The sequence below is a fragment of the Falco peregrinus genome, chromosome 1, assembly GCF_023634155.1.
Source record: "Falco peregrinus isolate bFalPer1 chromosome 1, bFalPer1.pri, whole genome shotgun sequence".
Taxonomy (NCBI): Eukaryota; Metazoa; Chordata; class Aves; order Falconiformes; family Falconidae; genus Falco; species Falco peregrinus.
In genome coordinates, this window is record NC_073721.1 from 8447783 (window position 1) to 8464907 (window position 17125).

The following is a 17125-nucleotide window of genomic DNA, read 5'->3' on the forward strand; positions in this document are numbered from 1 at the left end:
TGCTTAGGCTTTCTGAATTTGTCACACCTGCAAAATATGGCCCGGAAGTATTTTCTGAGTTTATTGCAAACTCCTAGGCTGCATTAGAATAACATTTTATCAGCGTAGACTGATATTATTCATCTGTGGATGGAACATATGAGGAATATAGCAGGGAATAAAAATATGTAATACACATACATAAACAAGAAATATGAATAAAATATTAAATAATAAAGATCACTGTGATTTTTTTCTTAAAAGCAAAAAGCTTCGTTGTAAGTTTAGGTGAAGGTCAGACTCGGCTCCTTTAAGGAAGCCTGTTCAGTCGTTTCTAGTCTTACGTGGGGTTTATAAGATGATTCCCAGCACTATAGAACTTTATTCTGCAGGGAGCTCAGAAAGCCTACGCTCAGATTTTAATACGACTATGTCCTTGCGACATTTAGCAGAGTTTAAGGTCCCTCCTAAAGAAGTACAGTTCATACAGAGCAAGACTGGTCTGAAAACCTAGCCGATATGAAGCAAGGGGAGATGACAAGGACTACGACCGAGGCGTCTGTTGTAACACTGTACTATGGCTGCAAACTAAAAACCCTAATGTAGACATAACCAAAGGCCACCATCTGTAGTTTCTGGCATGCACTTATGTTTTGACTCACAAGACAACTCATGTGAAAAAGAGATGATGACCTCTCTTCACACAAGTAGAGTTCACGTGATGCGTGCAATGGCTTTCATATCGTTCTAGCTGTGTCCCCCAGCGCTCATACTCAGAGCACTGTTCATGGCTACAGGAAATTAAAAGCTTAAAACACGATTGATGCTGTCTGACACGAACGGTGAGCGTAGGGACCAACACACTGAATTCGGGTCTAGGTTTCAGGAGGGAGATACAACAGGTTTTGGAAAATGTTATCCTTAATGCCTGACATGCAACTCATTGCTTTTAAAACTGTGGACTCGTGTCCGTCCTAGATATCTCTGTTCTTTTAAGGACTCTGTGACCAACTAAAAAATAACCTTGTTTAGGCTCTGAAATTCTCCTGACATCTAAGAGAAAAGCATCTTCTCCTGACTACCTGTGGAAAAGGGACCACACTTTCATACTCTTTCACAGTAAGTTCAATGGAAGGGAATGAAAAAGGTTTTGTTTGCTTACTGCGCTCATGAGAGAGTCCAGCACACTGACAGCAAACGCGGTTCCACAGGCAAAGGGCTGCGTGAGATACAGTTCTGTGTCTGGATCATCATCATCGTCTTGGTCCAAGAACTGAACATTTGAATCATTTACTGAAAACAATAATAATAATAATAATAAAATCATAAGGTGTTTCTGGGTCACCAGCATGTGACCTTACACATTACACAGTCAGAAAGAAAAAGAAACAGCATATGTCTGGAAACACAGACTTGTGTCTTTGACGTCACTGAAAATGAAATCAAGATGGATGTGAAAACGTGCATTTAAAAATCTGTCGGTCATTATCTTGCTCATAAGAGGTGAGACTCATTCTGGAGAGGTGACTATCCCTTTGCCATGAAAGAAGCTTTGTGGCACCTGCTGCCTGCGCTCAGAATGAGATACACGATGCTCTTGTATATATCAAGACAATCTCGGTGTTGGTCAGGTACAGTGGCTACGGCTGTATGCACGTACAGTGAAATGTTATCACAAGATACCAAGTCAGAACCCCGTTGCAAAACAAAGGCTGTCCATAAAACTCTGATATAGCCCACAGGCATCTGTTAGATGTGCTGCTGTGATTCTTACTGGAGTGGTGTTAATGCACTTACGGCTTAAAAGAGGATAAACTGTCCCTTTAACATGCATCTATCTGAATGAATGAGCAATACTCCAGCTATTCTCTTGCAGCACTGCCTTTTGTTCAAATATTTGTCTCCGTAACTTCACTTCCTCGGCCACAAATTCTGTATTAGCCACTGTGAAAAAGAATCTATATCAGGCTGTTTTAAAGAAAAAGCCCAAATAAAGTAATATTTGTCATTTAGACTTTCTCTGGCATTTCATTGTCACCGTTAAGCTCTCTGCCTCCACCTCCTTCCACTAAAAATATTTGTTTCCTTGAGATCAGCGTATCAAGTGGATCACATTTCATGAAATATTTCATTTCCATATTAGTCCTCCACAGGCATGAAAGCACAGACCGCTTAGCTATGCCATCAAAATACCCTTTAACTTTCTAAATGACAAATTAATTTCAGTTCCCATGCAAGGAAGGGAAATTAAAAACTTTTTCAGCGTTTGAAACTGCACACAACCCTATTCCCCATGTGAACACATCTCCTGAGCTAGCCCAGCCAGCTTTGAAAACGACGTGAGAGCTGCTGTTAACCTGATACGCTTTCGGCTCTGGACTTCTTAGGTTAGAAATTCTTCTGCCTGCTATTCTGATCTTCCTTCCTATATAGTCCCATTTTCCACCCACTCCTTTTCCAACCTGTATGCACTACTGTGCTTGCCACGCTTAAATTACAGACCGTGAATAACTATAGATAAAGCTTCACAACAGCTGTCTAAAAAAGATGAGAATCGTTATCCTCCATTTACAGCCCTGTTGAGCCAGTCCTTGGCCATGATCATTCAGTCAGGACCTGAGCTGAAGTAGGATTGAAAATTCCTGCCTTCCCACTCCCTGAGACAATCACAACAATGCGACACCTCAGCACGGTAGAGAGAGAAGAGTTCCGCCTGGGGAGGTGGAAGAATTTCATCCTGAAAAACACCGATACCCACAATGCGCCTGCCTTTGTACAATCGCTACCAACTTATTCTCCAGGTTCTTGAGCCAAACAGCAATTGAAAGCCTGATGTCTCATTGCAAAATGGACTTTTCAAAGAGTTTGTGCCTCACTTTAATTTGGAAATTGAGAGTAGGCACTACTGAATGTAGCGATCTTTTTCCATCCGCATCTGGCAGACTCATGCCTGACTGACACCAGCCACACACAGCATCGGTTTCCAAGGTGCTACAGACCTAACGTGAATTCTGCAAGGGTGGTTTTAGCCTCAATGTCTTTATCTTCCTGATGCAAGGTAGCAGGCTAGGGTCCTAGGGAAGGGAAGTAGGTGAGGGGGATGGAACGCCTGGTGCTGCACCGTGGGACATGCTCATCAGCCACCGCTCACCAGAGCTGGCAAGAGCTCTCTTTACTGAGAAGAGGCAACACAGAAGCTTGGCTGCTTTTTTACAGCTTCAAAAGCCGAGCTTCTGAGAAAAAGGCCTACTCCCCAATATAAACAAATAGCTTAAGGGAAAATATGATGCTGGGGTTTTGGTTGGGTTTTTTATTTATTTATTTTCCCTGGTATTTTTTTACTTCTTCTTGGACTTCCTGTGAGAACTGCTAAGGCATGTCCACCAAGTTGACAAGAGGCTGAATTAACGAGAAAAAAAGAGAAATAAAGAGAGAAAAGGAGAGAAAAATTGGGGGTGGGGGAGGGAGGGCCCGAGAGGTGGGGACCCAGGCCAAAGAAAATGAGTTGGTGAGAAGGTGCTATGAAAACAGCCGGCAGGTCAGACGAGTGTGATCAAAGGTTTACTGATGCTGCGTGGGGGGAAAAAAAATAATATATATATATATATAAAAAAAAATCATTAAGAAAGGCCAGAACAAGACAGTCAATTTCAACCAGAACCACAAATAAAACACATTCAAAGCAGTGCCATGAGGGTAGCCCCTCTGATACAGCCAGATAAATAAAGAAAAAGCTGATGACAGTAAGAACAACAACAGAAAATAAGACAGTGATGTGAAGGAAAAAGGCACTTCTTACCCAGTTCAGTTATCATTAGAATGTGGGTTCCACTGTTTTTTTCCTGACTGATTGAAACCAAAGGCAGAAGTTTGCCAGGCTTAGCTAATAAGTAAAGTATTTAGGGGGAAAAGAAAGTACAGAAAGAGAATAAAGTAAGGGAAAAAGACAGGTAAGGCTCTAAAAAATAAAACTGAAAAAGAAAATAAAAGGACAAAGGACCACAAATCAAGTTTGTATTTGCCATGAAAAAAACAGAACAGCTTCTGCACTTCACATCACACCACTTGACAACATAAATACCCACAGCTAGAGTGGAAATCAGAGCCTGGTTACCTACCATCATTGTATTCTCAGGAGTAAAATGTCTCATACTATTATACAGAGTTTGGTTACACATGATTAAACAGTTCTGGACCATGAAGAAATAAACAAATGGCCTCTTACTATTGATTAAATGCACAGGAAATGTCTGCTCATACTTACTGCGTAGGGGTTTTTTCTTTTCTAACCTTAGCCCAAAGACCCCTGCTTATTTGTTACACTATGTAAAAAGCATCTTGTCTGATAGAGTGTTTATTTAAGAAAATGGAGAAAACCCAAAGGGAAGAGAGAAATATATTTCAGTTATTCGTATAAAGTGAAACAACTGTTACTAATCTTTCTTTAGCGAGAGTAATTCAAAACAGTTATCAGAAGAGAAAACATAGCAGCATAAGATACAGTTTAGTTAACGTTCCTGAGACTGCGTAACAAGGGAAGTAGGGAAAGGATAGGGGAACGTGCATGGAAGGATGAATGCCAGCTTTCCTTACCTAGCTCTGTTATAATGGGGATGTTGGCTCCTGTTGTAATGGAGGGTTGACGTAACAGGCCATGGACTGGACTGTTGTCTGGAGAGGACCTATCCATCCCGGGTGGTGTAAAGCCTAAAAGAAGAAGGAAAAAAAAAAATTTTATACAGGACAAACATAATTTAAACAAATCCCCACCAACAGGGAATTCCCCATCTCTATTTTTCTGTTTTTTCCCAAAAAGTATGGTAAAAAAGTTGTCATTTTAAAAAAAAAAAGTTACTTAAATTTCAACAATTATTTCTTAGTAACATAATCCTTCACAGACATGGAGGTCATTTCTACTGTAAGAGATTTGGTAGCTAATGGAGAAACTGAAATTTATGTTGTTATCCTAGGTAGCCTTTGCATCAAAACACGCAAAATGGAAAGAACAATGCTTATTTAAAAATCTATAAAAAAATTCAAGGCTTCAGTGTTAGAGAGGTTTACTTTTGTCCTATTAGTATTTCAAAAAATCCTGAAACAAACACCTTTCCTTAAACCTCAATTAACATTGTAAAGAGTATTGTTTGTAAACAGTAGTACAACGAGAAGAAATAAACTGCTTCCATTAGCAAGCTTCAGGTTTGATCAACATGCAGGATTTAAAATTTTCTGTTATATAGGAGCAATACAACCCACACAATTGTAGGTGTTTTTTTTCTTTTTGGGTGCACCTTTCATAATATGCATTTTTAGGAGGATTACAGTTATAGGAATACTGGGATGGAAGGGCCCATTCTAATAGGGAAGAAGAAAAAGATAGGATGGAAGGAAAAAGACAAAGGTTTTCAAATGGTGCATAAGAGGAAAGCTTGAAAAGAAACCAGAAAGTTTTTTACTTTTGGGGATGTAAAGGAAACATAGGTGGGAGAGGAAACATTGGCAGGCACTCAAAGCAAAAACAGATCTGGAGAGCAGCAAGGTTCACCTCGGAAGAAATTTGTGTTTTCAGCCTGATTATCTACACAGTTTGAAACGAAGCTCTTGACACTGAGCATTTTTAATTTTTAATATATTTTTTTTGATATAAAAAATACCCAGGCAAAGCCTTTTGGAGTTGGATTGTAAGCACTGAAAAACAGGCAGTTATACAAAAGCCCATGCAACAGTTGGGCTGAAAATTCACAGCTGAGAGTAACACGTTCCATCTCCCTTGTCCATTACAGCTGCGGAAATCACGGGAATGTTCTTTTAAACTCATTGCTGCAGAAATGACAGTGAAGCCAGAGTTTGACATTAGGGTTTCATGTAGACCAACACCAAGGCAACACTTCTAAGCAAATATTTGTCTGCTAGGAATAGAATTTAGCCAAGCTCACTTTAAAACACACGTTTCTAAGAAAGCATTCTGGGTTTCTTGCCACATTATGCCCAAGTTCTTCAACTAGGGACTGACTTTTGATCCTCTGACATCACTAGTCTGAAAGAGGTTTGAATAGTCCCTTTACCAATTCTAAATGAATCACAGCCAAATTAATTCCTGACGCAACTGTGTTATCTTCTTGTACTGTGGAAACTGTTTCACTGCATTAAATTCATTGATACATTCGTCTGCTATTGAATTTAGAAGACTGTTACATTATGCACTTTACCTTTCTTCAGTTTGGCAACTAATTTAAAAACCAAGAAATCTCTAAACTGCAGTTCTTCACATGTGGTGCCGGTTTGATATTGTCTGAAGGATTTGTGGTTCTCTTCCAGTGACAATTACCATCACTCTCAAACTGTCCCTAAACAAGACAAACTATAAGAACCACTAGATCTGGAATTCTTGATTGAATGGGATTTAAATTTTGATTTGATATTCAGTTAATTTCTCCATGTCTCATCTATATCATGTATAGAATATATAGGCAGTAAGACTAAAATCACTGAGGAGAGTTACTTAGAAGGTACCAGTATGAATTTCCTTCTGACTATCGCATGCAAGCTAGACACAACATGAGGATTATAAGGACAGGATAAGTAAAAAGGGAGTGAAAAGTCTGCAAGAAAATTCCTTGGGAGAGAAGCAGTCGGGTTATCTTCAGCAGGCTTGCAAGACAAAAACATCGCCATAGGCAAACCTGCGCCAGCAAAGCAATTCTATTTAATATTACCAGTGCATGCAAAACCTTTAGAACGCAGATTTCCCAGGGACGATTTGAAATGCTGCTGATGTTAACAGTCAGTCATTTAACACTACTTGTGCTGAAACGAATTCAGTAAGAGCGCACGGTGACAGCAAGTTGCATTCCCAACGGGTGTTGGTTTGCAGATGTTCCCGTGCGTGCGGCACTGTGGCTGACGGCCATACTGGCTCTCCGAATGCTTACTTCTGCCTGGCACAGCCTAGGATTTCTCAGACTCACGAGCGAGTTGTAACGGAGTTCCTTCAGGCACCACACCATGAGTTAGAGGTAACCTTGCCACTCTCACAACAGCGGGAAAAATGAAAGCAGGACTCCAAAGGGAGGGAATGCTGTCCGAGGGCAGGTGGGTATCAGCGTGACACCTCCTCCTGCAGCGGGCTCCAGAGTTTTGCGGCCTCATATGCTACAGGAAAGGCAAGGCTTTTGCCACAGCACATGAAAAAAAAGCTCAAGTAGCTGTAGACTCCTTGGGCAGTTAAAGCGGCAGCCCCTCTGCAGAATTCCAAGCCAAAATGGCAACAGCAAGACTTTTTACACTCACTTATGTGAGAGCAGAGAACACTAATCTTGTGCCCATGCACCCTAGGGGTTGTGCTGCTGGGAGCATCCCTAGAGGTCCTGCTTCTCTCTTTTTTCTGAAGGCTTTTCTCTCCTTATCTCAGGATAGACTCCTTAAAACATCTTTTAGTGAATCATGCTCTTCAGATGGCCAGAGCACACCTGTATTTCCCTACCAGCTAAAAGCAAACTGAAGAGAGTTGGCATAACCACGTCTGAACGTGCAAGTCCTTCCTGACCTCGCCCTGCTGCAACGTGCGCACACACAGAGGCACGCACACACACACTCTCCATCAAAGGCTGTTTGTAGCCACCCTCTCTAACCCTTCAAATGTTTGTCTTCCTAGGATGGTGTTAGAAGATTGAAGCAAATGTGGCATTTCTTTCAGACACAGACTGTCAGGAGCTCTGTAATTGCACACTGCGCACACAGTGCATTCAGTCTGAAATGCAGGAAGCATGTTAAAGGGATTTTGTTTTCTCCTTGAATGAAAAATAAGACTCATGCCTTAATATTTTTCGCCCTATGTTCTTGGAAGATGTGAGTGAGATCTGCTATTTTAATTTAATTTCCTTGCCTGTACTTCATTCAGACAGTTCTACAAATCCACTTTTAAAAAATGTAAACATCTTTGAATATTTTCAGGAAAACAAAAATTGGAGTACTTGGGAATTTTGTGTCCCTGTGTGTGGAGTCACAAGGCATCGTAAACCTTCAGGCCACATTCCTGCCCCCAAGTCACAGTGTAAATTCTGTACATGGGCTCTCTATTTTTTTTCCTCCAGAAGAGATTAAAAAAAAAAAAAAAAAAAAAAAAAAGTGCAGAAAAACTAACCTGCTTTATCAGAACTTTCATTTAAAGGCATGAAAAACTACAAGTGACAGCTGTGCAGATTCAGTGAATGTGACATTTCTGAATTTCTTCAACCTGACAAGTAAACACCTTAAATCGGTAATGCTATATGCATAATACATGACCTGTATTTTGACATCCATCATCAAATGCTGACTTGAGAAAATACAGGTTTGTACGTCAAGGAATAGCACCCATAAAGCAGGGAGAAATTCAGGTCACAGGGTATTAGGGAAACTCTATTTCATTACAGAAGCTGAAACAAGCTAAGGCATCAGATTTAAGATCCATTTTCAGCTGTGAAAAGATTCAATTCCTCTGCACAGAGCATTCATTTAGAAATGACATGCTTTCCTCACAGCCTCTTTTCATTTCCCTTTTCATATTCCATTTTCTCCTTCAGTCCCCAAACCTTGTTCCATTAACGCTCATAAAAATCGTAGAACAGGGCTGATAGTTGTGATCTTATAACCACAGTGTCTCCTTGTTCAACAAACAACTGAGGGAGCTGTGGCTCCAATTGCTTAACAGGATCAACCTCGCCAAATTCCCATAGCCCGTGCGAGGCTGAGCACAGTCCCTGAAGAAGGAAATCCAGGGACAGCGGGGGGCTTCTGGAGAAGGGAATTCCCTTGGCCAGCAGTGAGGAGGTAAGGTGCAGCACAGCTGTGCCACGTCCTGCAACCACTGGATCCCACAGCCAACTTCTGGCGGGGTGAGCGAGCCCCTTGGCATCACTTGCGTTTTACTTTTTTGTGGTTTGGTTTGTTTTTTCTTTTCACTTATTAAACTGTCCCTCAGTCCATGAGGGTTTTTATCACGCTCAGCCTTCTGCTTCTCTCCCTCATTCCACTGTGGGGAAAGTGAGCAAGAGGCTGGGTAGGGGTTTAGTTGCCAGCCAGGTCAACCCACCACCACTGGCTACAGCCGTCACCACCACAACACGTATCGTAAAATAATTTAGGCTGGACCTTTAAGAACATCAAGTCCAACTGTTAACCCAGCACTGCCAAGGTCGCCATTAAACTATGGCCCTAACTGCCACATCTACACGGCTTTTAAACACCTCCAGGGACGGTGATTCCACCACCTCCCTAAGCAGCCTGTTCCGATGCTTAACCACCCTTTCCGTGAAGAGATTTTTCCTCATATCCAACCTAAACATCCCGTAGCACAACATGAGGCCGTTTCTCTTGTCCTATCGCTTGCTGCTTGGGAGAAGAGACAAACACCCACCTCGCTGCAACCTTCTCCCTTCTTGTAGTTGTAAAGAGCAAGGTCTCCCACATCAAACTGAGGAAATGGCTTGTACTTCAACAGGAGGTAGCAATCCCCTATCCCTCTCCGAAACAAGATGCTGCCAAACAGTGGATTAAATATACCACACCTCTGAGAGGAACTCAAGCTCTGGACTCCTGACGTGCTCAAAATCAGTGAGGACTGGCAGTCCGGAGTCACCCTGCCATCAGCAGCCTCCCTTTTTGAGAGGTGGGGACTCCCACCCCCTAACTCAGCTCTAAAGGAGTTTGAGTCTCCTGCAGTTCTCTGCAAAAGCAGCTGGATTCCACGTCTTGATTCTGCACAAAGAAATATTCCCCATCTCCCTTTGGGGCACTACTGCTCACAGGAGGCGGCGAAACAACCAAACAATTGCAAGACTCTAACTCTTTAAGGTTTTCTCATCTTTGTGGAAGGAGAACCTTGGGGAAGGCTCCTTCCCACAAGAAGGCAAGCTCTTTTTCCCAAGGGTTTCTGGGGGTCCAGGTGCTCAGAGCTCAGCAGGGCCAGCTGGCTATAAGCCCTCCTTGTCTCTTATGGAACACGACCGATGAAGTGATGAGCAGTGCTGGGCTTCTGCGAGAGCTGTGCCCCGCAGCCAGGCTGGCCCATGGTTCCCCCAGGAACCCAGCGGGGCATCGCCTGGGGCTCAGCAGTAACACGCAGGTATTCTGGGAGATACGGCAGCACCGTGATGACGTTCAAAATTAAGGAAAGTTGGCACGGCTTAACATGCCTTCTGCCCACTGAAAGCACCAGCAATAATTGCGGTTTTCCCTGCTTGTGCACGGTTTGGAGCAACTGGCCCGATGGCCGAGTGCTCTGCTGATTGCGTTGGCCATAAACCACCAATTTTTGCTCCTGTGCGGTCCACTTGACTGAGTAATGTTCCATGAAATTTGGGAAGGTTTGCTCTACAGAGCAGTAAATATATCCTTTTAGTTTGCTGGGGGGCCAGTAAAGGCTTACTGGGGTTTTAATGTGGAAACGAATCTGGCTCTCGGATGTGCACTGCTGCTGTTCCTCTGGCTTTACCCAGACAGGCATATTCTCATTGCAGATTTTTATGTCACATTTATATAATATCTTCTGTTCTAAAGGATCCTAATGGATCCTTTATGATCCTCTTCCCCTTTCCCCTCGCCACTTTCCTCTTTGCCTCCCTTCCCTTTCAAAGAGGTACGTTATACTGAACTGGCACTCTACGCAGGCAGAATGCAGCTCCCCAACTGAAAATCCACTTGGCAGACCTAAAGGTTGTGGCCTTGTCATTAAAGCGACATGTAAATTGATAGTGCCCTTTAAATAATGCTATTCTAGGGAAAGGTGCCATAGGATTCAACTGGGTAACATACGCACGGAAGTCCTCAGAAACTCATTTTTAAAAGCATATACGCTATTAACTAGCTCTGGGTCATCCAAGAAGCAGGAAACAACAATGGTATTTTGAGCCTGTATGAATATCGCACAGGTGGTGAACTGCCAAAGACACCCCCGACAAGTTACCACGCAGGAATACGGGACAAAGATTTTCATTAAGCAGAGCCAGCCGAAAAGAAATAATTCTCTTACGAAAGGACCTCACAGCTACATCCCTTTGCTACTGTTTGCTGACAACATCCATTAATATTCCAGTGAATTCAATTGAATGATAGAATATACCTGTTATTCTCCGAAGTACAGCCACTTGGGTATACCTGGAAAGTTCAGCAGCAGTCATGCGGCTAAAGAGCTGCTGACATTCATGGGAATCTGTTACAGCCATTCAATTTAGAAACAATTCCAGCATCAATGTCCCATGTGGTCTAGAGACTGAGAGTCTTACCCTGGCCTCAGAACCTGGAAATCCCAAATTCTGGTTTCAGTTCTGACTTTTACTGTAATTTGTGCCTGAAGATCTACTAATCTCTTGGAGATTATCGCTAAAGCCCTGGAAAAGGAATGTGGAAGAGCAGATGTGACTGCCTAAGCTCCCAGCTCTCTCAGAGGTTGCAGCATCTTCAGAGATGCTCTGGGCACAAACATTTAAACAATTAAATATTAAACTGTGACACTCTGCAGGTTCTCCATAGTGCAAGAAGAAGGGACAGGCCACCAGCAGTTTATTGCCTGATATTTAGCACCATCTTGTAACTGCCTAAGCATCTCTTTCCTAAGCCATCTCCAGAAACAGAGGAACGGATGGGTAATTCTCTAATTGAAAACATCCAGGACAACACACAGTAAAATACAAAGGACTTCCAGAATGCAGAGGACAACAGTTTCTAAACTGCTTCGCACTTAATTTATTGCTTGGGATGTCTTCACGTTGGTTTTATGCTATGTTTTTACAAACCACTTCGAGAATATTTTAACTGCTTCCAATATACCATGTGCTTTAGATTTGTTAAATTCTTGTCTTGCTTTGTTGTAATTATAATGCCATCACTGGTTTCCCATCTGCTTCCACCCCCATCCCCTTACTTTCTTGTCAGGAACCTGCTTTTCCAAAGCCTGCTCCTGTTGGGAAAGAATTTACCTCTCCCATGTTGTTTTTCTAGAGGTGGCAAGTGACTGTTCATACTTTCTGGTGGATTGCCCCTCTAGGTATAGCACCTGCTCCTAATATTATTGCCCAGGAGCTAGAGAGCCGGTTGGCTACTTCTCAAAGACTTTTTTTCCCCCTTTGATTTTTCTTGTTCGGTTGGGGTTTTTTTTGTTTGTTTGTTTTGTGGGTTTGTTTTTGGGTTTTGGTTGGTTTTTTTTTTTTTTTTTTTTTTTTTTTCCCAGAAAGAACCGCTAGAACTATACAAATACTTGGAATGAGAGAGAAGAAATTGTAACGTGTTCATTCAGCAATTATTATGGAATACACTTAAATTCAGAATAACATCAGAAATTGTAATTCTTGTGGGTTTTAGCCACTTCCATTGCAAACTTTATTTCTGAATTGTCCCTACTCTCCATTTACCATTTAATATTTTTCTACCCTAGGTACTTCTAGGGCAAAAAGTTGGTAGCATCTAAGCGTAGCCCAGGTTTGCAGCTAAAAGAATTTACTATAAAATGATGCCAAATTCTTTTCAGTTTAATCGTTAATCAACCTTGAATATTTAGATCTCAGGCAAAAATAAGTAAATATGCCCAATAAAACTTATCCAATAAATTAAGCTATTACCTAGATCGGAGACAAGTATTCAATAACTACAAATGAAATGGAAAGCTCACTGTTAAAAATGATATATCGTCATGTTAGGCGAGACTCTACATTATGTCATTATATCTACATTATATCAAATAAAGTAAATTTTTCCTTAGTGAAAAAGGAAGAGCAAAGCAGATGTCATAGCAAGCAATCAGTAAAAACATTTTGAGAAATAAAAGTAACAATGTTGTCCAACACATGATTGGCAACTGCTGAAACATAAATTAAACAAATTTCCCATTGCTGCTTATGGGAAAATTATGCAGATTAGAATTTGATTAGGTTTATATCATGAGACTCAATTTGGACTTTTAATCTATTAAGCTCCAATAAATGAGGCATCTGAATAGCTCCCCTGAGCAGCAGCAGTAATAACCACAGCAGTCATTTTTTGCAATATGTATTCCAACAATTTCTTTAGCAGATGATTCCACGGCTTTAAGTACAATTACTTTGTAACTTCTACAAAAATTTCAGGTGTATACAGTGAGGAAATGGATCCATACAAAATGCTTTAACAGACATTTTGTGATAATCAACATATGTCACTCTGTTCCAGCAATATTGTTTTTCCATCAGCTTGGACTTACTTACAGTCAACTTCATGGTCTGTGTGGGCTAAATAGTGCCAGCAGACTTGTAAATTATCCGAGCTGGAACTGAGCTGGAAACCTACAGTAAAATGTCGTTAAGTTCTCTATAGGCTGGGTCAAAACTAAAATCCCACATTTGAGGCTGTCTTGGGATCAAAGGTTTAACTGTGAAGGCTGAGACCACATTTTGTCAAAGAAATCTGAACTGGATTCCAAAAGCCAAGCTCTGAGACAGGTTGGATTCAGATCAAGACCACCTCTAATTTATCTGGCAGGTATGTGCCATCGGCCTCCTGCATGCTCCCTGCCACCTAATCTATTTGCAAGTGTCCAAAAACTCCTCTCCCACCTTACCCTGCATTGTAAAAAAAGGTGACTCCTGGCAAAGCCTGCCAACTGGAAAGCATATCGTGCCCATGTCCCATCCTGCCAGATTTCACCAAATCCCATCACAACTCTTTAGTGGACAGGTCGTCATAAAAGACCATAGTCAAGTGACAGTACACAGGTGATTCCCTAAGATTAAATTTGTAATTTATAAACTTCAGGGCTCGATTAAATGCTCAGAGTAAAGGAACACGGATTTTGTGTTCACGTGTGAATATTTTTTTTAAAGAGAGGTTTAATGGAGAATTTTCTTCTGGTGTTAATGCTTTCAGCATACTACTACAAAGGTCCTCTGCAAGCCAAAATTTTTTACCAGAACCAGAAACAGGGGGAAAAAAAAAAAAAAAAATCAGTCATGCTCTTTGTCACTTGAATACTGCCTTCTGTAACACACACAACCTCAGAGTAGCAAGCCTGTTGAAGACATCTCAGTAGATAGCATGTGTGAAAATGAGTGCCAAGTCGCTTTGAGCTATGCCAGTCTACACAGTGCTAACTCAACCAGCTCCTCCACAGAAAGCACAATAAATCACATGCACTCAGGGGCAGTTACCACTGTGGGGAATGATAACTGCCTAAGGAGTATCTGTATACCACTTCAAACAAAACTCTCCTGATCCAAAAAGGTAGCTGACAACACCTCTGTTGCAGTTTAATCTGAACCTTGCCAATAATGTATGATGCCCAATTTGAAACAGGCATAAGGAAACGCCATCCTAGGGCTTGGGGTATATTTTCAAAACATGCGCATTGTCACATCAGCACAATTACATTTCAGAATTACTGGTATTACTGGTCAGTATAAAACCCATCCCTGTCATGTGCAACAAAGTTACATGAAAGATAAATACATCCAGAAAGTACTTCCATTAAAAAAGATGTCAACTCTTTCATACTGTAGTTCACAGGAGTGGCTAACACATCAAACCAGCCTTATACTCTGTTCTGTTTGGCATATTATCCCGGGTTTATATGTCACATATACATTATGCCTTATATATGTGTGTGTATATATGTGTGTGTGTATATGCATATACATTATATACATCTAGTCCAGTTTTAATATGTCTACCACATAATAAAATTGTCTAATTTATTGCAGTTTCTCTTGACTCTGACTGCAAATACACAGACAATGAAGATTTCCTTTTCTTTCTACTATTTTTCCACATTAAAAAAACCCACACACTAAGTAGAATTTACACAGTTAAGGAATCAGGATGAATCTGAAGTAGCTCTCTAATTACGCATTCTTGAATGATGTACCAGTAGCAATATATTAACTGCTAATAATATTTAAGGTGAAGAACTGCAGCGATACCACTTGTAGTACCCGATCTGTGAAGTCTGAGAATCTCTGTTTCAATCAGTACAGGATCCAGAATCAAGAAGCCAGAAAGCAACTTATGCCTCTGATGGCCGTTCTAGGGGGAAGAATATCCAAAGCATAGTCACCAGTGCAAATAATCAGAAAGTTTGTTCAAATGTATCAAAAACACCCAACCAGGACAAGTATATACAAAACCAGTGAGGTACTGCCTGCTTTTAAGAAAAGACAAACTTTCCATTGCTAAGTTTGCCCTATTTTGGCTTACCATTTTTCCCCTCTTATTGAATATTAATCATCGAAAGAAAAGTAACTCGTCATCATGACAGAATGACTCATACTGTTTTATTACACTTTTTTTTCAAAACCCTATGAATGGCATACTTCAAGGAACCTTGTCCCAAGATTTTATGACAAAACCCCCTTTTTATGAACTCGAAAGAAGATGTGGTAGCAAGGGGCAGCCAATGAAATCCACTACGACATAACAGAGTATCTGAGATTGATCTGTTTGCTTAGGCGCATTTACTAAACTGGAAATAGCAACGTTGCTAAATTGGAGTTATATGGAAAAATCTTTTTGATATTTGCCCTACAGGAAGGAGTTCATCAAAACATTACTTTAATCAGCTTGTCAAACACTGATTTCAAGACAGGGTGGATTAGATAATTGAACAGGGATTTTTTAATATAGTTGAACTTACTTCTGAAAAGTTTTAAGCTACTGTTCTAGGAAGACCTCTTCTTCATACATGAAAAATTACAATGGGAACAATTCACAATTACTGAGGATTTACAATAGACATAGCTTCTAAAATACACAGATTAATATGATAACAAGATAGTTCAAGTAGCCTTTCTGAATTTAATCTTGGTTACAGCATAAACTGGTTCTGAGCAAGCTCACACTTATGACTAATGGAACATTGGTCCTTAAGAACACCTCCTGTAACCATAGTGTTACTACTCCAACCCATCTGTCCTCAAACAAACAAGAAACAGCTCTACAAACATTTTGTTTCCTCAGCCCCCATACAACACTGCCTGATTTCAGTGAAATCTCTCTTTCTTTTTTTGTCCAGATAAATGATTTAAGAAATGTCTGGCTACCTTTGCCCTCACTTGGAGACTCATTTCTAAGTCACAACACAAGCAGACTGACATAAACTCAGCAGAAATGGGAAATCCTACGACAACATCCAATCACATTATAATCCTGCCTATACATTTAAGCAAAAATCCCATCGAGTCAACCTTCCAGAAAATATATGTCCTGTTAGGCTGTAGGGATACTTTGCCTCTCAATACTAACCAGTAATCATGCTCCTGTATTAGTATTAAGAGTACTTGACATTTAAAGCTGAATACGAAATTTAAACCAGCAACCAAACCTCAAGTCAATACGAAAGGTCCAATTTCAACTATACTTTCATAGGATCTACTTAAAGCTCCAAGGAAAGTTTTCCAAAGATCAGGTATACCTATGACATTACAGAAACTTTATATCACCTTAATCTTGTATCCAGATAAATCAATATGAAAATTCCAGGCACCCATAATCTTATTAGGGTGCGTTGAATGAAGATAAATCACAATGACTAGTCAAGAACAAAGTTTACCCCATTTCCTTCAATAAAAATTCTTACTGTAGCATTTGCAAAATTCATAGATTTACTTTTTCAGGTTTGGTTTGCTCAGACATCAAAAAGAAAAGTTGCAAAAATGCATCGTTGGTTGCACAGCGGTATAGATTCTCAGCTGAAGACCATGCCTCTGCTCAGCCTGCATATCCACCTCTGCACATGCTGAAAGGTTGGAAGGTTCCTGATAACCAGAAGCTACCAAGTTTTTAGAGAGTGTCTACTACACAAAGTCTGAGATGCCTCAAATTTAACCATGTCAAACATAAAAATCAACAGGTCTGCCTTGACAGAAGAATGCCAAGTATTTTGTAATTTTTACCCTAAAGCTGTCGAATTTGTGCAGCTCACTAGCAGGTGTTAAACCGTGCTCTTCTACAGTGGAAACCTACAAACTAGGATTTAACTGGAAAGCAACAAGACCTAAACCCTAGCTTCCTACTGTAACGTTATCAGACTGATGGAAAATGCTGGATATTGATGCTTTGAATCTCTTGCAGACTAAAGCAAAACCAGTGATGTTGATCTCTGAATTCATGTACGTCCTTTAAAAAAACCACCCACCTTTATGCATAT

The 17125-nt window shown here is 40.7% G+C and overlaps 1 protein-coding gene across 27 annotated transcripts in view; it reads right to left on the reverse strand.

Annotated features, from left to right (window-relative positions):
• Window positions 1-17125, reverse strand: part of KCNMA1 (potassium calcium-activated channel subfamily M alpha 1) — a 505717-nt gene that overhangs the window by 26071 nt on the left and 462521 nt on the right. For all 27 annotated transcript variants that reach the window (XM_055802251.1, XM_055802256.1, XM_055802243.1 and 24 more), the window contains 2 exons: window positions 4573-4686; window positions 1142-1272 (listed from right to left, as the gene is read on the reverse strand). In XM_055802251.1, the coding sequence (XP_055658226.1) occupies window positions 1142-1272; window positions 4573-4686 (245 nt within the window). The remainder of the gene's footprint in view (window positions 1-1141; window positions 1273-4572; window positions 4687-17125) is intronic.